Source organism: Stenella coeruleoalba (assembly GCF_951394435.1).
Source record: "Stenella coeruleoalba genome assembly, chromosome: 4".
Classification (NCBI taxonomy): domain Eukaryota; kingdom Metazoa; phylum Chordata; class Mammalia; order Artiodactyla; family Delphinidae; genus Stenella; species Stenella coeruleoalba.
Genome location: NC_137149.1, coordinates 42,393,644 through 42,417,326, shown reverse-complemented (window position 1 = coordinate 42,417,326; position 23,683 = coordinate 42,393,644). Strand labels below are relative to the sequence as shown.

Here is a 23,683-nt window from a genome sequence, read left to right as displayed (position 1 = left end):
ACAAAAACTGCTGTGGAGGAAGAGGAGATGGTGGTGCTTCTTCATGGAGATCCACAAATATTGGGATGTCCCTTGACTGAAGCTTTAGACTCACACAAAACATTGGCTTCCAGTTTCCAAGTGTTGAAATGAATACAAGGCTTATCAACTCAGTATATAATATATTTCTTTTTTGTTACCTTCTAAGTTTCATTCATTCACTGATTCAAACACAGTTTGGATAAATAGTAGTCTCAATCTATGCTTCAACTCATATCTTATCCATACACTTGCCACATTTTCTACTTCTTTTTCTTTCTGGGTAAATGGGACTAATACCATTCTGAAGGGGTAACTGGGAGGACTGAATGAGATAATGTTCATCCATTATGGTGTCTGGCATGTGTAAGGCACATGCCAGACACAAAATTGGCACTTAGCAAATGCCCCAGCTTTCCTTCTGATGAATCTTGTAATCAATCTGGGACATTACAGACAGGAATCTTGTCCAAATTACCACATGTTCCCTGGACTGATTTTGGTCTGAGATACAAGCTCTACCTGAAGTGTTTGTATTTCATAGGTGTATTGCATGGCTTCTCTTGAATTTTTATTAGACTAATTTTTGAAGAAATTCTGAAAATAAGAACCAAAAGAAAATGTTCAGCCTATTCTTCCTTTTATGGGCATGTTGGCAATTTTTCTGTTCAAACTAAACAGCCTCTGTTATGTTCTTACCCAACTTGATTCTCAAAGAGTCTAAAACTTGTTCTGGAATGAACTTGCTGGCCAGTTTCTTTTAAAATGTAATATTAAAATATGTTTTAAAAAGGCAACACAAAATATCTCTGGCTCTTTCATGTGGACATTGCATCAGCAATTTCCAGGCCTTTTGATTGGAAGGAAAAATAATGTTTTGCTCACTCCCCCATCTGAGTATAAGGGATAACTGATAATAATATCTACAGGTGGCAGCCCAAATGGAAATCATCTCTTTGACACAGATGATGCAGCTATTTGGAACTCATACTTTTTTATTAAATTTCATTCTCCTCTAAGCTAATATCCCAGAAATCAAACAGCCCTCTGGACCCTATATACCTGGACGTACTAGGAGGAAAATATTGCTTACAAATGGATACTGATCAGTTTTCAGGGGTAATCAAGGGACGTGGAGATTCAGTTTGAGCAAGAGAAGATGGCCAAATGAGCTGGCACAAGTTGGATGATTTGGCAGGCAGAAGTCAGCAAGGATGATAAGTCCAGGGAAGGTGGAAGGCATGGGCAGATGGCAGAGAGGAACGATGTTGAGAATGACCATTGCTGTCCAAACCCCGCTGCACTTGCGCATGGAGCGTTTTCAGGTTACTGTCTGCTGTGGGCAACCTCAATTCTGGCTGCCCCTCCGCTATCTTCCTGCGCATCTGTGTCAATGATGACAGGCCTCATGCCCACCTCTCTCTGAAATGCTTTGTACCTTGCTCAAGCCCTTCTGCAGCCTCTGATATATTTTCACTTTTTCATTCATTTCATCCAGAGGTCCTGGAGCCAGGACACCACCTTTCACGGCATAGTTTTTGTCATTTTGCAGATTTCGAAGGAAGCACGCAACTCTCCAAGGATTGAATTTGTGCTTTATCTGGAGGCACGGGAGCAGGGTAAAAAGACTGTGGGCTTTGGGGTCATAGAGACTCAAGTTCGAATCTTGGTTTTGTCACTTATTGACTCTGGACAAACCACGGGGCCTCTCTGAATCTAATTTCCTCATCTGAAAAGTTTCCTCATCTGTAAAATGGGAGGCAGCCACTTTACAGGATTTTGTGAGGATTAAGAGCGGCCATCAAGTGATATATTTGACACACAGCAGAAAATGGAACAAATGGCAGTTAAAATGAAAGGAGTGGTGAGACATAAAGCAGACGGCATAACTGGTCAAGAGCCTGTGATGTATCTGAAATCATCAAGATGAAATTTATTTGATCAGTGCAAACAGTTTTTCACTATTTCCCCAAATTTAATTTGGAAGTGTACAAGATGTGGTAGACTCAGCTTTGGTTCAAATATGCTTAGGTCTCCCATATTCTAGAAATAACTTGTTTTGCTTTTGCTAACTCCTCACGCTGTCTTCCTCACTCTTCCCTTCTGGGGTCCACCATATTTGCTGAAGGATTAAGCTACGCCTGCTGTAGACTCTTCCTAGCCACTCACTCCTTCCTTTCAAGCCTGATTTCTGTTCCCACAGCTCTCCTGAAAAGTGTCTCTAGAGTTTAGAACATTATCAATGTGCTCACACCAGTGTGTACACATCCAGCCTCAACTCTGCAGCTTTCCACACCATTGGCTAGTAACTTTCTCTAAAACAGCAGTTCTCAACCTTGGCTGTATATTAGAATCACCTGGGGGGCTTTAAAAATTATTTACGCCTGGATCCCAGCATCAGGGATTCTGATGTAATGGTCTGGGGTGCAAACTGGGCTTTAGGTTTTTTCAAAGCTCCCTTGTTGATGATTAAGGTGCAGCTAGGGTTGAGAACCACAGCTAAGACTCTCTTTCTTTTTTATTTATATAATATTGTAAAGCTCTGTTTCACATCTTCTGAATTTCTTTTGGGGTCTTCCTCAAATCCTGTTCTTAGAGTGTGTTTTTCTGTAATAAAGGAGGCAAGTGTTGCAGTTAAGGCAATTTATAGTTAGAGTTTTTGCTATAGTGTTGCTAAAGGAAATCTGCCACTTGTGGTTAACCAGAAAGCTTACTGAATGCAGGTTCAAGGTACGGCTGGATACGATGGGAAAAGAATGAGGAAAGGAAGGAAGGAAAGGAAATCTTATGCTTTATGATCCAAACAATAACTCTGTTTATCTAATGCTTTCTCCTCTATTGCATTTCAACAGAAGTACCAGGAATATTAATCTTAGCTATGACTGATTGAGCACCATGGTATATCCTCATAACAACCTCAATGAGATGGATATTATTATCCTCATTTTTTACATCAAAGAAATGGAGGTGGGCAGAGTTAGTTCCCCAAGGACACAAGCCTAGAAAAATGACAAAACTGTGATTTTTAACTCGGGTCAAATCCTCTCTGTATTAGAATCCTAAGTAATTGATGCCAAATCTTGGAGAATTGCTTCCAAAGTCCTACTTGAGGGAGATATTCAAATACCTGAAATCATACTCGCATCTCCCATTAGTTTTCCCATCTCCAGGGGAGGACCTTGCAATCCTTGTTTGTGTGCTTTGGTTTTAATACTTCTCATCCTCTGGTCACACAAGCTACCTCTACTTCAGCTTGACAATGGACCTATTGGCATGTGGTGTCCAGAGTCTAGTGTAACAGTGATAGCCTTAAGCATATTTTGGGATAATGGCTGAGTCAGTAACAATACAGAAAATCTGTGATGATGGTTACATTTCTATGTTCAGGAGAAAGTGTTGAAAATAAAGGACTAGGTTTTCATGGAGAAGGAGTAGTCTGAGATGGAGATACAGGTTTCTCTGCAGGCTTCAGAGGGAAGGTGACAGTGACAGAAAAGAGGAAATAGTACAATGTAAGGGAAGATGAGGAAACTGAGTATCTGTAGGGGAAAGTAGAAAAAGATTCAGAGAAACATTTCCTTCCTCCTTCCTTCTCCCCTCCCTTCCTCCCTTCCTTCTTCCCTTTATCTGATATTTTTCTCCCATGAACTTCACAGCTGTTGCTTGAACCCACATTCAGTAAACTTTTTTCCATACATAACTACTCTCCATATTTGATAAAAATCTCAAACCATTATTTTTTATTCCCACAAATATAATACATACAATTTTTTTTCTGAAATACTAAGGTCAGCAAATTAAGTATCTTGAGACTAATATAAACACATACAACTGCTGTTCTACTGACTTCCAGGAACAAAACAAAAACAAAAACTTTCTTATCAAGATGCTCTGGGTTTCCTTTTATTTGTGTTAGGGATTCGGAATTATAATCATCTGCCAGTAAGAATTTATACATTCTAGTTGATTGTCTACAAATAAAATATTGCTGGCTCTGCTTTGTGAGTTCTGGATTTGACATGACACTGACAATACTGTGGATTTCCTTTAGCAACCTCCTAGCAATGCCTTCAACTACAAATTGCCTTCATTATAAGATTTGCATTCTTTACTACATAAAACAATATTCTAAATAGGATTTGAGTGAGCTTTTAACACAATACAGCACTGGAAAGCCAGTGAGAGATTAATGAACTGTTGAAAAGAAAGCTGAGATATGGAGAAAACAGTTGCCTGGGTCAGGGCAAGAGGAAAGGAATTCATTTCTTCTCCTCCAGTACTTTACCCCAGCACACCAGAGAATACATGGATCACTTTAAATCTGAAAGGACTCTGCATTTGGTTGCCAGGAAGTGAAATTTCACACTCAATCACAGTAACCAAATTGGGTCTTGTGGTTCACATATTTTGCTTCCCTTTTGCCTCGGGGCTTTGACTTTTTAACTTCCACTTAAACTGCTTCATTTTGCACATTTCTTTTAACTTGCCTCAAATCCTGTGTAAAAGGGGCATTCTGACACTTATGAGGTTTGTACTATGTACCAGGCACTGCTTGGGGCACTCCAGTTATTGGAGTGTACATGCTACAGGGTATGAAGTGTAAAGATGAACAAACAAAAAATAGAATTTAGACTTCAGGGGTTGTTGTGGAGAAGAGGACAAGAGGAAAATGAAGAGAGGGGAGAGGACTTTGGAGAAGGTGATGGTTGGGATGAAAAGAGAAAGGCTGAGAAAGTAGAGGAAGAGAGAAATAGGAGGAGAATGCATGAAGAGGAGCTTACAGAAAGTGAGAAAAGAGAAGCTGTGTAGAATAATGAACTGAAGGACACAAAGAATAGGGTAGAAAGAGGGAAATGGCTGAATGACATGGGCTGGATGGGAAGAAGTCTAAGGGTAAGGGTGGAAAAGAGAAAAAGACAGGAGAGGCTGATTATCTGTAGAAGATGTTGGGTGAGAAGGACATAATTGTATCCCCATCCCCCAAATGCAGAAATCGAAGCCCCAATCCTCAATGTGATTATATTTGGAGGTAGGACCTTTAAGGAGGTAATTAAGGTTAAATGAGGTCATGAGGGTGGGGCCCTGATCCAACAGGATGTGTGTCCTTATAAGAAGAGGAAGAGATCGTGTTCCTGTCCTGCTAGAAAGAAACACAAACCCACCCATTAGCAGAGAGGCTGTCTAAAATCATAATAAGGTCACAGACACCACAAAAAACAACACCAGATGCTGCCCTGCCCACCAGAAGACAAGATCCAGCCTCATCCACCAGAGCACAGGCACCAGTCCCCTCCACCAGGAAGCCTAAACAACACACTGAATCAACCATGCCCACTGGGGGAAGACACAAAAAACAATGGGAACTAAAACCTGAAGCCTGTGAAAAGGAGACCCCAAACACTATAAGTTAAGCAGAATGAGAAGACAGAGAAACACACAGCAGATGAAGGAGCAAGGTGAAAACCCACCAGACAAAACAAATGAAGAGAAAACAGGCACTCTACCTGAAAAAGAATTCAGAGTAATGATAGTAAAGGTGATCCAAAATCCTGGAACTAAAAAGGAGAATATACAAGAAATGTTTAACAAGGACCTAGAAGAACTAAACAGCAAACAAACAATGATGAACAACACAATAAAAGAAATTAAAAATTCTCTAGAAGGAACCAAGAGCAGAATAACTGAGGGAGAAGAACGGATAAATGACCTGGAAAATAAAACAGTGGAAATAACTATTGCAGAACAGAATAAAGAAAAAAGAATGAAAAGAATAGAGGACAGTTTCAGGGACTTCTGGGACAACATTAAATGCACCAACATTCGAATTATAGGGGTCTCAGAAGAAGAAGAGAAAAAGAAAGGGACTGAGAAAATATTTGAAGGATTATAGTTGAAAACTTCCCTAATATGGGAAAGGAAATAGTTAATCAAGTCTAGGAAGAACAGAGAGTCCCATACAAGATAAATCCAAGGAGAAACATGCCAAGACACGTATAAATCAAACTACCAAAATTAAATACAAAGAAAAAATATTAAAAGCAGCAAGGGAAAAACAACAAATAATACGCAAGGGAATCCCCATAAGGTTAAGAGCTGATCTTTCAGCAGAAACTCTGCAAGCCAGAAGGGAATGGCAGGACATATTTAAAGTGATGAAAGGGAAAAACCTACAACCAAGATTACTCTACCCGGGAAGGATCCTATTCAGATTCAACGGAGAAATTAAAACCTTTACAGACCAAAAGACAACCCTCAGAATGGGAGAAAATATTTGCAAATGAAGCAACTAAGAAAGGATTAATCTCCAAAATTTATAAGCAGCTCATGCAGCTTAATAACAAAAAAACAAACAACCCAATCCAAAAATGGGCAGAAGACCTAAATAGACATTTCTCCAAAGAAGATATACAGACTGCCAACAAACACATGAAAGAATGCTCAACATCACTAATTATTAGAGAAATGCAAATCAAAACTACAATGAGATATCATCTCACACCAGTCAGAATGGCCATCATCAAAAAATCTAGAAACAATAAATGCTGGAGAGGGTGTGGAGAAAAGGGAACCCTCTTACACTGTTGGTGGGAATGTAAATTGATACAGCCACTATGGAGAACTGTATGGAGGTTTCTTAAAAAACTACAAATAGAACTACCATATGACCCAGCCCAGAGATGGAAACGGCCTAAGTGTCCATCATCAGATGAATGGATAAAGAAGATGTAGCACATATATACAATGGAATATTACTCAGCCATAAAAAGAAACAAAATTGAGCTATTTGTAATGAGGTGGATATACCTAGAGGCTGTCATAGAGAGTGAAGTAAGTCAGAAAGAGAGAGACAAATACCGTATGCTAACACATATATATGGAATTTAAGAAAAAACAATGTCATGAAAAACCTAGAGGTGAAACAGGAATAAAGACACAGACTTACTAGAGAATGGACTTGAGGCTATGGGGAGGGGGAAGGGTAAACTGTGACAAAGCGAGAGAGAGGCATGGACATATATACACTACCAAACGTAAGGTAGATAGCTAGTGGGAAGCAGCCGCATAGCACAGGGAGATCAGCTCGGTGCTTTGTGACCTCCTGGAGGGGTGGGATAGGGAGAGTGGGAGGGAGGGAGATGCAAGTGGGAAGAGATATGGGAACATATGTATATATATAACTGATTCATTTTGTTGTGAAGCTGAAACTAACATACCATTGTAAAGCAATTATACTCCAATAAAGATGTTAAAATGAAAAAAAAAAAAAAAAAACCTTTACAGACAAACAAAAGGTAAGAGAATTCAGCACTACCAAACCAGCTCTACAACGAATGCTAAAGGACCTTCTCTAAATGGGAAACACAGGAGAAGAAAAGGACCTACAAAAACAAACCCATAACAATTAAGAAAATGGTAATAGGAACATACATATTGATAATTACCTTAAATGTAAATGGATGAAATGATCCAACGAAAAGACATAGACTGGCTTAATGGACACAAAAACAAGACCTGTACATATGCTGTCTACAAGAGACCCACTTCAGACCTAGGGACACATAAAGACTGAAAGTGAGGGGATGGAAAAAGATATTCATGCAAATGGAAATCAAAAGAGAGCTGGAGTGCAATTCTCATATCAGACAAAATAGACTTTAAAATAAAGACTTAAAAGACAAAGAAGGACATTATCTAATGATCAAGGGATCAAACCAAGAGGAAGATATAACAATTGTAAATATTTATGCACCCAACATAGGAGCACCTCAAAACATAAGGCAAATGCTAACAGCCATAAAATAGGAAATCGACAGTAACACAATTATAGTAGGGGACTTTAACACCCCACTAACAACAATGGACAGATCATCCAAAATGAAAATAAATAAGGAAACACAACCTTTAAATGATACATTAAACAAGGTGAACTTAATTGATATTTATAGGACATTCCATCCAAACACAACAGAATACATCTTCTTCTCAAGTGCTCATGGAACATGCTCCAGGATAGATCTTATCTTGGGTCACAAATGAAACCTTGGTAAATTTAAGAAATTGAAATCGTATCAAGTATCTTTTCCGACCACAACGCTCTGAGACTAGATATCAATTACAGGAAAAAATACTGTAAAAAATACAAACCACATGGAGGCTAAACAATACACTACTTAATAACCAAGAGATCACTGAAGAAATCAAAGAGAAAATCAAAAAATAACTAGAAACAAATGACAATGAAAACACGAAGATCCCAAACCTATGGGATGTGGCAAAAGCAGTTGTAAGAGGGAATTTTATAGCAATACAATGCTACCTCAAGAAACAAGAAACATCTCAAATAAACAACCTAACCTTACACCTAAAGCAATTTGAGAAAGAAGAACCAAAAAACCCCAAAATTAGCGGAAGGAAATCATAAAGTTCAGATCAGAAATAAATGAAAAAAAAATGAAGGAAACAATAGCAAAGATCAATAAAACTAAAAGCTGGTTCTTTGAGAAGATAAACAAACTTGATAAACCATTAGCCAGATTCATCAAGAAAAAAGGGAGTAGACTCAAATCAATAGAATGAGAAATGAATAGGAGAAGTACTGCAGAACTACAAAGGATCATGAGAGATTACTACAGGCAACTGTATGCCAATAAAATGGACCACCTGGAAGAAATGGGCAAATTCTTAGAAAAGCACAACCTTCTGGGACTGAACCCGGCAGAAATAGAAAATATACACACTGATATTGAGACAGTGATTAAAAATCTTCGAACAAACAAAAGCCCAGGACCAGATGGCTTCACAGGTGAAGTCTTTCAAACATTTAGAGAAGAGCTAACACCTATCCTTCTCAAAATCTTTCAAAATATAGCAGAGGGAGGAACACTCCCAAATTCATTCTATGAGACCAACATCACCCTGATACCAAAACCAGACAAAGATGTCACAAAAAAAGAAAACTACAGGCCAATATCACTGATGAACATAGATGCAAAAATCCTCAACAAAATACTAGCAAAGAGAATCCAACAGCACATTAAAAGGATCATACACCATGATCAAGTGGGGTTTATCCCAGGAATGCAAGGATTCTTCAATATACACAAATCAATCAATGTGATACACCATATTAACAAATTGAAGGAGAAAAAAACATATGATCATCTCAATAGATGCAGAAAAAGCTTTTGACAAAATTCAACACCCATTTATGATAAAAATCCTCCAGAATGTAGGCTTAGAGGGAACTTACCTCAACGTAATAAAGGACATATATGACAAATCTGCAGCCTACATCATTCTCAGTGGTGAAAAACTGAAACCATTTCCACTAAGATCAGGAACAAGACAAGGGTGCCCACTATCACCACTATTATTCAACATAGTTTTGTCAGTTTTAGCCACAAAAATCAGAGAAGAGAAAGAAATAAAAAGAATCCAAATTGGAAAAGAAGTAAAACTGTCACTGTTTGCAGATGACATGATATATACATAGAGAATCCTAAAGATGCTACTAGAAAACTACTAGAGCTAATCAATGAATTTGGTAAAGTAGCAGGATACAAAATTAATGCACAAAAATCTCTTGCATTCCTATACACAAATGATGAAATATCTGAAAGAGAAATTAAGGAAACACTCCCTTTTACCACTACAACAAAAAGAATAAAATACCTAGGAATAAACCTACCTAAGGAGACAAAAGACCTGTATGCAGAAAACTATAAGACACTGATGAAAGAAATTATAGATGATACAAACAGATGGAAGGATATACCATGTTCCCGGATTGGAAGAATCAACATTGTGAAAATGACTCTACTACCCAATGCAATCTACAGATTCAATTCAATCCCTATTAAGCCACCAGTGGTATATTTCACAGCACTAGAACAAAAAATTTCACAATTTGTATGGAAACACAAAAGACCCCGAATAGCCCAAGCAATCTTGAGAAAGAAAAATGGAGCTGGAGGAATCAGGCTCCTGGACTTCAGACTATACTACAAAGCTACAGTAATCAAGACAATATGGTACTGGCAAAAAAACAGAAATATAGATCAATGGAACATGATAGAAAGCCCAGAGATAACCCCACGCACATATGGTCACCTTATCTTTGATAAAGGAGCCAGGAATATACAATAGAGAAAAGACAGCCTCTTTAATAAGTGGTGTTGGGAAAACTGGACAGCTACAAGTAAAAGAATGAATTTAGAACACACTGTAACACCATACACAAAAGTAAACTCAATATGGATTAAAGACCTACATGTAAGGCCAGACAGTATAAACTCTTAGGGGAAAACATAGGCAGAGCACTCTATGACATAAATCACAACAAGATCCTTTTTGACCCACCTCCTAGAGAAATAGAAATGTAAACAAAAATAAACAATTGGGACCTAATGCAACTTAAAAGCTTTTGCACAGCAAAGGAAACCATAAACAAGACCAAAAGACAACCCTCAGAATGGGAGAAAATGTTCACAAATGAAGCAACTGACAAAGGATTAATCTCCAAATTTTACAAGCAGCTCATGCTGCTCAACATCAAAAAAACAAACAACCCAATTAAAAAATGGGCAGAAGACCTAAACAGACATTTCACCAAAGAAGATACACAGATTGGCAACAAACACATGAAAGAATGCTCAACATCACTAATCATTAGAGAAATGCAAATCAAAACTATAATGAGTTATCACCTCACACCAGTCAGAATGCCCATCACCAAAAAATCTACAAACAATAAATGCTGGAGAGGTGTGGAGAAAAGGGAACCCTCTTGCACAGTTGGTAGGAATGTAAATTGATACAGCCACTTCGGAGAACAGTATGGAGGTTCTTAAAAAAGTAAAATAGAAATACCATATGATGCAGCAATCCCTCTACTGGGCATATACCCTGCGAAAACCATAATTCAGAAAGAGTCATGTACCAAAATGTTTACTGCAGCTCTATTTACAATAAGCAGTACATGGAAGCAACCTAAGTGCCCATTGACAGATGAATTGATAAAGAAGATGTGACACATATATACAGTGGAATATTACTCAGCCATAAAAAGAACCAAAATTGAGTTATTTGTGGTGTGGATGGACCTAGAGTCTGTCATACAGAGTTAAATAAGTCAGAAAAAGGAAAACAAATTCTGTATGCTAACACATATATATGGAATGTAAAAAAAAAAAATGATTCTGAAGAACCTAGGGGCAGGACAGGAATAACAATGCAGACATAGAGAATGGACTTGAGGACATGCGGATGGGGAAGTGTAAGCTGGGACAAATTGGGAGAGTGGCATGGACATATATGCACTACCAAAGGTAAAATCAATCGCTAGTGGGAAGCAGCCACATAGCACAGGGAGATCAGCTCGGTGCTTTGTGTCCACCTAGAGGGGTGGGATAGGAAGGGTAGGAGGGAGATGCAAGAGGGAGGAGATATGGGGATATATGTATACATATTGCTGATTCACTTTGTTATACAGCAGCAACTAACATACCATTGTAAAGCAATTATACTCCAATAGAGATATTAGAAAAAATAAAATAAAAAAATAAGGAGAGGAAGAGATACCACACCAGATCTCTCTCTCTCTCTCTCTCTCTCTCTTTGTCTGACATGTGAAGACATAGAGAGAAGCTGGCCATCTGCAAGCCAGAAAGAAAGTTTTGGCTGGAAACCAACCCTGCTGGCACCTTGATCTTGGAATTCCATCCTCCAGAACCACAAGGAAATAAATTCCTTTGTTTCAGCCCCCAGCCTGTGGTATTATCCTGTTATGGCAGCCTTAATGGACTAACACAAGGCATATGGAGATTTAAAGTTAGCAGAAGCAGCCAGGAGACTCACTGTTCACCCCACCTTGACCATCTCTGGGCACATGGGCAGTAAAATACATTTTACTTTTCTCCCTGAAATTCAAGAAGCAGAAGGACTCTGGCTCTGTTGGCAAGGGGATCATGTATTCACATACATATGTGTCACTAAAAACTGATGGTGGGCCTTTGGGTCTCATTTGTAAAATAGGATTAAACATAGTACCAACCTTACAGCTGTGTTGGGAGGATTAAATGAGGGTTTATCTAGATGTATACCTCTGTGTAGGAAGAGCTCTCTGTTAGCTATTGTTATTAATAGTGTGTGTGTGTGTGCAAAAAAAAAGAAATTTTTTTGAAGGGTGAGGGCTCCTGTGGTTTCCCACATAGCAGGAAAATGGGAACAGTTTTTATATCTCTAGATTATATTAGGTTGAACCATATGACATTGTCATTTCTATAGGTCAGAAACACAGCAAGTGTTTTTAAAATTGGAACGTGTCACATAAAAATCCAGATATGTGGATTTTCTTGAAAAATCTGAAGATCTGGCACCATAGGGTCACATTGCTCCTGGACACCCCCCACTGGAGCAGGTGGTGACTGCCCATGTTAGGCGGAGCGTGTGGTTTCAGGCCTCCTGGGTCTCTGCCACATGCTTATTCATTCATGCACAACAGCTTGGTCCTGTAGATTTAGGATTGTCGCCCCTGACGCAGCATATGGTACAGAGCTACGCTAACGTGTTGCTGACAACAGCTAGAGAAATGGGTATATTTTCTTTCGCAGGCAAAAGCATGAGGTCAGCAATGTAGATTTGTGTAAGCAAATGGAAAGCACAAATCATCCCAAACCAAACATCTTTGGCCTTTGAATAATCAAAACAACCAGGGAGAGGCACTCTGGATTTCACTCATCATTTTGCTTTGACAACATGGTGGAAACACTTTCATCTTGGCCGAAATTCTTTCCCTTGGCCGGTTTACATTCATGTGCAAGTCCATTCATTGAGTATCTAGTGTGTGTCCATTCCTCTTGCTTGTACTTTTGTTTCTAATCCCCTACTAGATGTCAGTTTGTCCAGTGAGAAGAAATCCCCTAAGACAAAGAGGCTGAGGTAAAAAATTAGCTGGCCAGCCAAAACTATCAGGCTCCTAACATTAACTAGTATTTGTATTTCACCCTCTGACTTACAAATTTTTCTCACATAATATCTTATTTATGATACCAATGGGCCCACTGGAGTAGGTACTTATTGTTCTCATTTTCAGTGATGAACAGAGGCTCAGAGCATTCGAATAACTTGCCCACAATCACACAACCAGGAAGGGTTAGGACTGAAACTACCACACAAGGAGATCACGATTCCAGATTCTTCATTTTTTTAGTAAACTAGGAAGAAAAGCAGCACCACAGCACGGATGAAAATAGGCTTTGCTGTAACTAAGTTAAAGAATAATCTGAGTGTCTTAGTTGTTGTTGTTTTTATGAGATTGGCTGACTAGCAAAGCTGATGCAAATTTAACATTAAGGAAAATAGAGTATTTAGATCACAGAGAGTAATAGCTCCCCTGTGCCCTAGGCTGTCAGACAGTATCCAGAGTAGTAGTTAGTGCAGCTCTGGAGAGTATCTGCTTCTCCCTAAGGCGTCACTAATCAAACTCTACGTTCTTTCCTGCTAACCTTAGATTGGGTTCAGATTTTTTCTCAATACAGGGCTCTGTGTAGCTGTTACCCATCCCAGGAAATTGATATGGAGCTAGCACTAGATGTGAAACTCATCTGGTATCCGGTGTTCAGGTATAGATGTCATTTCAAAGGAGGCATGAATATTTTTGGTGAACCACATAGTGTCTGGGGAAATTCCTTCCTGCAAGTCCAGGGATACCCTAGAGAGAGTTAGGAAGGGAGGTGGTGGTGGTCTTTAAATATTTAAGAAGCCAGAGGAAAGAGGTGGACTTCTTGCTACTGATAAAAGCAGAACAAGGACCAGGAGAGAACCACTAAAAAAGAGCTAGATTCTGGCATAAGAAAGAACTTTCTGGTGACCAGTGGTATTTTAATGGAAGAGGCTGCTTTATTAAGTATAAGCTTTTGGCTATGGCTGGTGTTGAAGCTAAAGGTAGGGTCTGTAGTGTGGATAAATTCTCAAAGTCTTTTTGGAGACCATTTTATCTCAGACTCGAGGACAAACAGGAGGACGACCAACAATTTCTGTAATATTATAAGGACACCACACATAAACTGTTTTCAAGAAATGAGAGTTTTAAGTCTCTAAATGATATCGGAATTATATTAAATTGCCATTTTTTTGTTGGTAATAGAATGGTTGAAGGTCAGCAGTTGTATATGGCTCAACATAATTTATACAAAGGCAAGGGAGTAGACTCAATTCTTTAGACCTATGTCATATGGAGAAAAGGGATGCATGAGAAACTGTGAAGACTTCACTGTGCATAGCTTTTGGGTTGTTCTGGACTGAATTGGGCTTCCCCAAAAGTCACATGTTGAAGTACCTCACCATGTGACTATTTGGAGATACCAACTTTTAAAGGGGTGATGAAGTTCAAATGAGGCCCTGAGGATGGTTCTTAATCCAATCTGACTGGTATCCTTATAAGAAGAGGAAATTGGGACACACAGAGAGATACCAGGGATGCTCTGCACAGTGGAAAAACCACGTGAGGACACAGCGAGAAGGCAGCCATCTGCAAGTCAAGGAGAGAGGCCTCAGAAGGGATCAAACCTATGACACCTTGGTCTTAAACTTCTAACTTCCAGAACTGTGAGAAAATAAATTTCTGTTGTTTAAACCACCTAGTCTGTGGTATTTGGTGCAATGGGTATATGGATATATGGAGGGGAGCAGTAGGGGTGCAGGGAATGAGGAAGGTGGGTAAGAGACAGATTTTCAAAGCTCCCCATGACAATGCCAAGGAATATGGTCTTTATTGTGAAAGAAAAGAGGGGATGCTAATGATCTGAGGAACTGATATGAACACCTGTGATAAAATGGGTTGGTAATTCAAAGAATCCCTAAACTGAGATTCTACTGATGTTAAATTAGATTTTAGAGTGGCCAGGGGTCAAAATTACTCCTAAGAAGTCTTTTCTAAAAAAATTAATGATGTAAGAAAGAAACTGAAACAATCACTTACCAGTTTAAGAGAATAAGCTGCTTTGAGGTGGCAAGGCCACCAGCTAAAGTTTTAATGACAGCTCTCAAATATCATTAGTGTACATCTGGCAGGATGCGTTTTAAAGCAATGACATCAGCTATGGTTTTCTGTTATTGGTAGTATAAGAAGGCACTAAAAGTGTAAATATTTAATACTGGTTTGTAATTAGCTTTTGATGGATTAGGACTAACTTCTTTCCCTTGACTTAGAGGCAGAGACAGACAAATGCATGTTCGACTTTGAGCTTCCTTCTAGCTCTGTGGCCTTCGACAAGTCACATTACCTTGCTCTAATCTTTCAAATGGGATTAAGTCTCCCTCTCTGCTTCCTTGCAGATGAGTGATGAGATGGGGTAAAATGTCATTCCATGAGATTATCAGTATGTCAAACAGAATCACGCTATGTTCATGGTGGGAAAAATCTCTATTTAAAACAAATGTTATAGAAAACAGCCTTGTGGTTGCCAAGGGGGAGGAGAGTGGGAGGGATGGGTTGGAAGTTTGGGATTAGCAGATGCAACGTATTATATATCAGATGGATAAACAACACGGTCCTGTTATATAGCACAAGGAACTATACTCAATATCCTGTGATAAACCATAATGGAAAAGAATATGAAAAAATGTATATATATATATATATATGTATATGTATAACTGAATCGCTTTGCTCTGCAGCAGAAATTAACACAACATTGTATATCAACTTTACTTCAATTAAATAAATTAAAAAAATATTAATTGGAAATGTCTACTGAAGAATTAGTTAAGAACAGAGCTCTGGTAGAGAATAAGGAATCCTTTCCAGGACTCCATGTGGCAGGGTGGAAAATGTATGGGTTTTAGAGATGGGAACAACTTTAAATACCTACTCCATCCCTTAGTGCTCATAGGACATTGGATAAGTGACTCACCTCTCTCATCTGAAAAATGAGGACATGTAGTAAGTACATGTAAAGTACTGGCACATAGTAGGTTCTTAATAAAAAGCCTCTACTAAACTCTTGTGGCAAACTGAGCAACTTTGGAGAAGCCATTTCATCAATTATTGGGACATGCATTCCACTGTCCATTATTGAATACCTATTGGGTATGCAACAAAATAACTTAGGGAAATATTTATTTGTGTGTGTTCTCCACTCCCAACTTATCCCAAGAATGTTGCCCGGCGTTTTGTACTTCCTTGTTTCAAGGTTGTATAGGCAGAGCAGAAAGCAGAAGTTTCTTGAAAATAATACTTTTTCCTTTCTTTTCTGAAAGTCCAAGCCCAAGAGTATATAGTGGGAAAGGGGAGAATGCAGGGCCTTTGATGGGAGATTTCCCCAGACCTGGAGGGACTGGGGGTCAGATATTGTGGATCTGTGAGAAGTGGAAACGCTCACTCTTTGTGACCAGACCTCAGACTAGGATTGCTCAGACCCCAGGTTCCTGGCTGGACAGTGACTGACAGTTCCCAAGCAGGGCTGGAAAGCACAATCCACAGACATCAAAAGGACAGGCAATTTATAAAAGTGGGCACAGCTGACGTGAAGGAAGACCTTGCCGGTACCGGTATCTGTGGGAGTAGGAGGCTGATCATTTCTGAAAGTAAAGTTTCTGCTGCCATTAACTCTTAGAATCAAATTTAAGTTGTATTAAATAAAATGGAGAAATATGAAATTTCTTGCAGACCTGTGTCTGTAGATTGATTCACACCTACTATAATTGTAAGGCACTGGAAAATCTAAAGATGAATTCATTCCTACTCTCTGAAACTCACCCTATGTGGGAACTGGCGGAAGTCAAATGAGCCGTGCATGAATCACTGTCATTCAAAGCACCACAAGATCCTGATGTGGTATCACGCTGCAGGAAGAGTTTTCAGTCACAAGAGGTAGACAGCTGAATTTTGCAAAAGGCAGACAGCCAAGAGGATGGATAAAAATTTCCCCTGAAGGGATATATTAAAATACACTCTCTCCCAATCACTGTGTGCCGCTACCACTGTTATGTAATTGCCATAGTTGTAAACTCATAAAAATTTTGCAGACTCTGAAGTTCTTTAGGAAATATGCCTGTTTGATATGAAGTCTGGAAACTGGTGATGGAATAGGGAACTGTATGGTTAGTGATTTCCATAAAAGTGCTTAGAGTTTATCTCCATGGAGATTGAAAGCTGAGAAGGCTCTCAGAGGTCAACCAGCTCCTCTTGGACCTTCCATTCCACCCCCTGTCATCTTAAGGGTTAAATCTGGATTTAGTGAGGCCTCAAGGTTGTTGTTTTGAAAGACCACTATGACAGTCAAGGCTTTGGTGTAGCAGGTTTAGGAGACTGGGTCCAATGAGCATCTTCATCCCTTAGCTGCTGTGGCACCAACTACTGCCATCTCCCACCTGGACAAACATCTCTTCCTAACTGGAGGTTTAGTCTCTGCCCCTGCTGTACAGACCGATTAATCATCTTAAATTATTATTCTAATGAACCACCAGGGAGTTACGTTCTTGTTACTTTCTTTACAAAGTTTTAATGATTCCTCCATTAAAAATATCCAAACTTTGTGGTTTGGCATTCAAGGCTTTCTAGGATCTGATTCCAGCCATGTTTTTCTTTTTTTTTAACCAAGTCTTTTTTTTTTATTTTTCCAGAAAATAACATAACTTTTTATTCATTATACATTTCTATAACAATATAACACTATTTTCCAACATTTTCTAGCTTAATGCATTTTCTTACATTTTCTTTTTTAGAATTTTCTTAATTTTTTTTCTATTTGTAAATTAATATATAATTGACATATAACATTATATTAGCTTCAGGTGTACAACATAATGATTCAGTAATTGTATATATTGTGAAATAATCACCACAATAAGTCTAGTTAACATCCATCACCAATTGTACTTATAAACTTTCGTTCTTGTGGTGAAAACTTTTAAGATCCAACCAAGTCTTTTGAGCTCATTTCCCTCTTCTTTCTATGCACACCCTTTGTTCTACCAGGGAGGCTTTCCTGCTACTCCCCACATTGGTCTCTTTCATACTTTTGTTGATATTCTTTTCACTGCCTGAAATTCCCCTCCCATTAATCCTTATCCATTCTTCAAGGCCAAGTGACACATTATCTCCTCTGAAATGTCTTTCCTGGGTAAGGGATACAGAGCATCACATGGACTTGAGTTTGAGACCATACTCTGCCCCTTACTTCCTGGAAGACTTCTGGCAGGTTACTGCTTTTCTCTAGGGCTCAGTTTGTTCATCTGTGAAATGGGCAAGTCAACACCCACCTTGTAACCTTATAAAGGACACATGGGTTATCATATTGTAAAGTACTTAGCACAATTCCTTACACTTAGTATATGTCAAAAAATGTTACCTATTACTCTGATTATTCCAGGGACACACGGTCTCCTTTTCTCTGAATTCCCATTCACTTTGAACCCCTCTTATAGCCTTCCTTGTAAACCTAATTTTGCATTTTAGACATAAGAGCACACATTTTATTTTCTCCACTCAATTGATGACTCCTTGAGGTGGGATCGTGTTTTATCCTACCTTTTGCCCTTGCTTTGCCCTCTATACACAGGCTCTCAAACCATAGGCAGAGGTTGGCCTTTTGGGTGTGAAAGCCAAGAAGGACAAGAATTTGCTTTGCTGTTACTTTTCTCTTCCTTCTAAAAATTGACAATAGTTTTAAGAAAAAAGTCAATTTCCTTTGACAGGAGAATCCCAGTTTGGGGGCTTTGGTTTCATAGAAATATAGAAGACAATTTGTGAAGTGACTGGTGGAGATTGATAAATTTCAAGTAAATCTCGGGAAACGTCATTGGCTTGAAGGCCATATAGCCTCGACTCACTGGGCCAACCCAATCGTTTTCCAGCATGCATTCCGAGTCGCATGGTTTGTATGATACTCTTCAGGGAAAAGAAGTCGTTTCATATTCTAACATGTTGGAAACATTAGAGTCTAATGACCCACTCATGGAGAGACAGAGGACATGTTAAGGAACTAAAACATGTGAGAATTCCTGCAGTAAAGAAACAAGCATCTAATAGATAGTAAGAATAACTAAAATTCATGGAGCTCTTATATGCCAGACACATTGATAGTAGGCCCTTTTCATGAATTCTCTAATTAAATCCTCAAAATGCCCCCATAAGAATGTATATAATGATCCTCACTTAACAGATGAAGAAACTGATGATTGAATGGGTCCAAGTTCACATGGCAGTTAAGGGGTGGAGCAGGGATCTGAAGTCACATGTTTGTGACCCGAGAGTCTGAGTTCTGGTCCTCTGTGGTGTATAGTTTTTCACTTTCACAAGTTTGCCTGCCCAGGAAATACTTTTGGTTATCCTCTTATTAATAACCCATGAAGCTGGTATTCCTTGAAATGCACTTGGGGAAATAGCACCTCAACATCCACAGGGAAGCAGCCATGACCTTTCCATCTCTGTGCCTTTGTCCCCTGGTTTCTGCCTGGATGCTCTTGACCCTTTTGTCTTTCCCATGATATTTTACACCTCCTCCAAGGTCTAGTTCAAATGCAACTAGATGCTGTCTTTGATTTCAGCAGCCTGATTTGCAAAGCCCCTCTTTGTGTTTGCCATGAACTTTCCAGGCTGTTACCATTTGGTCTCTCTGTCAAGGGTCAAGTTCAAAGAGCCTTGATAAAGGTTCTGGCACTGAGTAGACACACAAATAAGGTTTATTGAATTGTGATGGTGTCTTTTTCCCAGGCGCCCTAGGGGTTGATTCCGGAGTCTGGGGCTTCTCAGGTCCTGATCTACAGACTTGGGGTGTGAGGCTGTAGCTGACAACCTGGGCTAAATCTGGTTGAAACTCTTTACAGGTTCAGACAGCATGGTTTCTGCACTCCCTGGCAGCTCATTAGTTAATACTCTCCTCCCTTGTCCCTCACATATGTTGCCTTTCTCTCAGCCTCTCTGAGGTGAGGAGGAACAATTAGGTCACAATGGGCTGATCATCAGTGTCCTTTTCAGTACAACCCTGACCTGTCCTTTCCAGGGCTCTGTCCAGGTTTCATCACAAAGCCCCAAGTGACTGCGCCTCAGATGAGTCAGCAGCTGGCTTGGGGCTTCATTAGAAACTCTAATTGCCTTTTTTTTTTAACATCTTTATTGGAGTATAATTGCTTTACAATGGTGTGTTAGTTTCTGCTTGATAACAAAGTGAATCAGTTATACATACACATATGTCCCCATATCTCCTCCCTCTTGCGTCTCCCTCCCTCCTTTTTTGTTTTTGTCCTCTTTGGGGCCTCCTCGGGCCCAGAGGTGGGGCCTGGAGGGTCTGGCTTCTAGAAATGCTGCCAGCTGCCATGGGAGCCCAAGATGGGAAGTGCACACTCCATCCCTGGCAGTCACCTCACGCCACACTGCACATTTCGTGGCCGCACCCATCCCCAGGGTGCACTCAGGCGCCACGCAACCCCTGGCCATCCCAGCTCTCCGGCTGCCTGCGATGAGGTCACAGGGTGGGGTCCTGGAGATCCCCCTCCAAATAGGGTGGGGGCTTCCCCAACTGGCCTGGGAATGGCCAAGAGGACGAGAAGGAGGAGATGCTAATCATCTTGTCTGTCCAACCCACCGTTCCCTTTCTTGAGGTTGCATGGCTGGCTTGGACAGAACAGGAGGGAGAGAGGGAGAGCAGAGAGGGTCTGGGAAGGAGCAAGACAGTGAAGCCACAGGTGGGGTCCCTCACTTCCTCCATTCACAAATGTGGATGCTTTCTCCCTGCGACCTTGCCATGAGTTGATGGAACTCCATTCTCGGTTTTCTACAATCACATCCTTCTCTCTGATCTGAATTTCTCTCCTTTCCCTGAGATTACAGAAGGCAGGGGACGTCGCTGTAATCCACTTTATGTCATCAGAATTTGACACACAAGGAAAAAGAGTCCAGAAACAGATCAACAGCTGGTACAGCAAAGCAGGTAGAGCCCTTTGCACCCCAAGAGCCACGTCTTCGGGACAACATCTTACTTCCTCACCCAGGCCTAACTGGCTTGTTGCTAGAGTTTCTGCAGCAGTGGGTTTCACAGACTGAGGTCGCTTAGATGTCCCAAACCACTCAAGCTCCAGCAAACCTACAGGGCTTTCTGAGTACATGTGTGTGCGTGAGGAATGAATGTGAGCTCTGCTAAAATCGCACCCTGCTGGGGGGATTTGCAGATCTCTGTGGATATCTAGTTTTTTGCACCTGGAATTCTGCTTCAGAAAGAAAGATGGCAACACTGATAACAGAGACTTTCTCAAGGAAATAATAATGACACAGCAGACATTTACTTGCCCCTCCACCTAAAACCACAGGATGCTTCTCCTATGACCCATGCATAGAAAAACCAGGACTGTCTTAGGCTCTCTGCTCCCTATCTGTTTCTGAGGCACAATCAAGAAGACACAGCCACCCTATTCAGATAAGAGCATTGCCAGTCAACGAAAACGTCACAGATTTTGAGTTGAACTTTTTCACTCTGCCCAGGACACAATATCTATAACGGTCCTCTCATGTCACTCCAAAGGAAAAGTCAAACGATTTATTTAACTTTTAAAAAAACATAGGCTGCAAAAGAAGTTTATAAGAAGTCAGAGTAAGCACACTTCAGAGACCTTCTGGAAGGATGTTAAAATCTTCCATGGGAAAGATTTCTGAGTTAATAGAAAGATCATAGCTCCGGAAGTTGAGCTGCATATCATAGGATAAGAAAACATAGGTAATCTGACCTTTGCAATAAATGAGCCCATCACCACACTGGTGAATGCTAGGCACATCAGATTGGAGATTTTGAAGATCTACACATACTTTCTGAGAGAAATGCCATTTTTCATACAGTCAAAAATAGTTCACAGCTGTTCCTGCGACAAGCGGAATAGAAGGTAGGAGAAAACACTACAGCTGAGGTTTTCCAACCTCTGACTTATCATTTGTTGACATACTTTCTACAAGTTCCCCATTTCTCTACAAGTAGCTGTCTTAAGTCTTTCCAGTAAATATTGTTGACAAAGGCCAAATAGAAGGGAAAAAAACTGCAGTGAAAATAGAAGCTTACCTTTTCTAGGCATTGCTGACATCAAACCTTGCCCCAAATCATGAGGGTTTCTTGCTTTGGTTGTCCCATGAGTTTAGAAACCATTAAAAAAGTTTACAGCAGAAATATGTGTTTATCATTCAAAGCAGCTTCAAAACAACACAAAAAAAACTTGATGAAAAATAAAGTGCCCGTCTGCGCGTGAGAATGCTTTTGAAGCTTGGAGTTCATGCTGCTGTGCAAAGTTTTGCAACTGTCTTTCTCAGTTTAAAAGACCTCCCTCTCCTCCCCGGCACTTGCCAACTTCTATAATTTAAAGCAGCTGTGATCCTTCCCATAATACTCACATTTCAAAGAGCTTAATATATACTCTTGTTAGGAATCAGTGGGAGTGGGTGACGTCCTTCTGCAAACCTCAGGCTGAGGCAAATGAAAAGCAAGGGTTTCAGATATCTAAACAGTTCTGTTTCTCTCTTTTATGCATCGCTCTTCTCACCGTGTTCCTTCAAGTGGCTTTTGCCTTTTAAAGTGATGCCTTAAGACCAAGTGGTATCACTTCACTGGAAGCAAAAAGCACATAGGAAAGTTTAGGTTCCTACTTATGGAACAATAATGCTAGTGAAATTGTGTTTAAACATCACTTTTGCTGACACAATTATTTCCATACAATTCCTCCCTAATGTTTCTGTTTGAAAATTTAAGTTAGTGTACATTGTGTTTTACTAAGAGGGGAAAATATCTAAAATGATGTTATTTGCATTGGTCTTATTTTAACCTTCATTCTGTATGCAAATCATAACCTCAGGGAAGAAAATTTGCTTTGCAGTCTTTCTGTGTAGCTGAAGAAATCTTCTGACATTAAGTCTGTAACCAATGTTAGCAATTTTTACAATTTCCACCACTCTTACTAAACTGCCATTAATCTCTCTCTCTCTCTCTCTCTCACACACACACGCACACACATTTGTGAACTGACATTTCAGCAAACGTAAAATGTGGCCAACTGAAAATGGTGATTTAAAAAATATTTATAGTCTATCTTAAAGCATGTCTTGCTCAGCACCTGATAGATGGTAAGTGCTTAATAAATATTTACTGGATGAATAAAGTATTGTGTAGGCTCAGGTCAACCAACAGTTTTGACAATTTTGGTTTGCATATATGTTCCCATAGGGAAGGTTAATATGTCAAAGGTTGTACAGAGAGTAAGCATACGACAATGTTACCTCCTCCAGATTTAATGAATGGTTATGGTATAATAAAATTCCCTAAATGAATACAGAAAACATTCATTAAACAAATAAACCATTCAGTGGAGAATAGAAATGTTCACACAGGCACAATCCATTAAGTAAGCTCACTGTGTAAGCTTACATAAATAAATTTTGAGACAAAGACCTCGTTCATTGTTTCAAAAACTACAGATTATTTTCCACTGTGTTTTTGAGTCATCTTAAGTAACTATTATTATGCTATGGACAGAGGGTAATACCTCTGAAATAGTGTAAAGAGAAAAAGGATCAGAAACTACAGGGAAATGGTCAGGTTTCAGATTTCCTTTGCTATAAAAGCAGAGAACAAGGTGGAGCATATTTTTTGCTCTGGCTTCTACTGAGGAGACGTCCAGAGGCACAAGC

General features: G+C 39.6%; 2 protein-coding genes across 4 annotated transcripts in view; both read right to left on the bottom strand.

Moving 5' to 3' along the window:
• CC2D2A (coiled-coil and C2 domain containing 2A) overlaps positions 1–22,178 on the bottom strand; it is a 303,035-nt gene extending 280,857 nt beyond the window's left edge. Inside the window, exon 1 of the mRNA XM_079920214.1 lies at positions 22,068–22,178. The gene's annotated coding sequence lies outside the window, so the exon portion shown is untranslated. The remainder of the gene's footprint in view (positions 1–22,067) is intronic.
• Positions 1–22,474, bottom strand: part of C1QTNF7 (C1q and TNF related 7) — a 130,108-nt gene extending 107,634 nt beyond the window's left edge. Inside the window, exon 1 of one of the 3 annotated variants that reach the window (XM_079920228.1) lies at positions 22,394–22,474. Coding sequence is in view for 1 of the 3 variants with exons in the window: in XM_079920227.1 (XP_079776353.1) it covers positions 22,068–22,089 (22 nt within the window). In the remaining 2 variants the exon portion in view is untranslated. Of the gene's footprint in view, positions 1–22,067; positions 22,208–22,393 lie in introns of those variants that run through there. The other 2 variants (XM_079920227.1, XM_079920225.1) reach the window with 2 other exon arrangements.
• Between the last annotated feature and the right edge of the window lie 1,209 nt (positions 22,475–23,683).